The following is a 652-nucleotide window of genomic DNA, read 5'->3' as shown; positions in this document are numbered from 1 at the left end:
AGAGAGAGTGTGTGTGTGGGGTTTGTTGGCGGGGGGAAGAGAGAGAGAGAGAGAGGGACAGTGAGTGTGGGATTTGTTGGGGGTGTTGGGCGGCGGTGGGGGTGGAGTTTCGGTTAGTGGTCTTGCCAGCCTCGAGCGTGGTGCTACTCCCAAGCTACCCCCCGGTTCCTCCGTGTCTGTGTCTCCCCGCGCAGGGTCCTGTGCTGTACGCCACCCTGGACCAGAGCAAGAGTGGGAAAGGAGGCAGCGACAAGAAAACTAAACTCTCCGAGTCCAAACGGGACAAGAAATAGCGGTCAGCCTTACCGCGGGCACCCCGGGCAGCGAGCGGGGGCACTGCCGGTGCTCCGCGGGTCCTCATGACCATTGAGATGACACTGACTGATTCCGACACTGGCAGCGACACAGAGCCAAAGGAACCCCCAAGCGGCCAGGGCAACGCCAAGCGGAAGAAGGGCTCCAACGCCAAGTGACCCACGGTGTCCAGCCGTTCTGTTCTTCCTTCCCTCGCTCTGCCGCCAAAACCGCCCCTCCCCCCTCCCAACACTTCCCCCCGCCACACACAGGCATGACCCCTCCCCCCCCATTGGCACTGGCACCGATATTGGCCCAGTCTGGTCCCACAGAGGTGCCTGCCCCCACCCCCACCCCC

General features: G+C 63.3%; 1 protein-coding gene across 1 annotated transcript in view; it reads left to right on the top strand.

The window, feature by feature from the left end:
- Nucleotides 1-584, top strand: part of mpz (myelin protein zero) — a gene marked incomplete at its 5' end in the record, with an annotated part of 7840 nt that extends 7256 nt beyond the window's left edge. Inside the window, one exon of the mRNA XM_048620768.1 lies at nt 195-584. Coding sequence (XP_048476725.1) covers nt 195-293 — 99 coding nt within the window. The remainder of the gene's footprint in view (nt 1-194) is intronic.
- Nucleotides 585-652: the final 68 nt, after the last annotated feature.

Source organism: Rhincodon typus, chromosome 48 (genome assembly GCF_021869965.1).
Source record: "Rhincodon typus isolate 14 chromosome 48, sRhiTyp1.1, whole genome shotgun sequence".
Lineage (NCBI taxonomy): Eukaryota > Metazoa > Chordata > Chondrichthyes > Orectolobiformes > Rhincodontidae > Rhincodon > Rhincodon typus.
The sequence above is the reverse complement of the archived record's forward strand: the minus strand, read 5'-3'. Positions and strand labels throughout refer to the sequence as shown.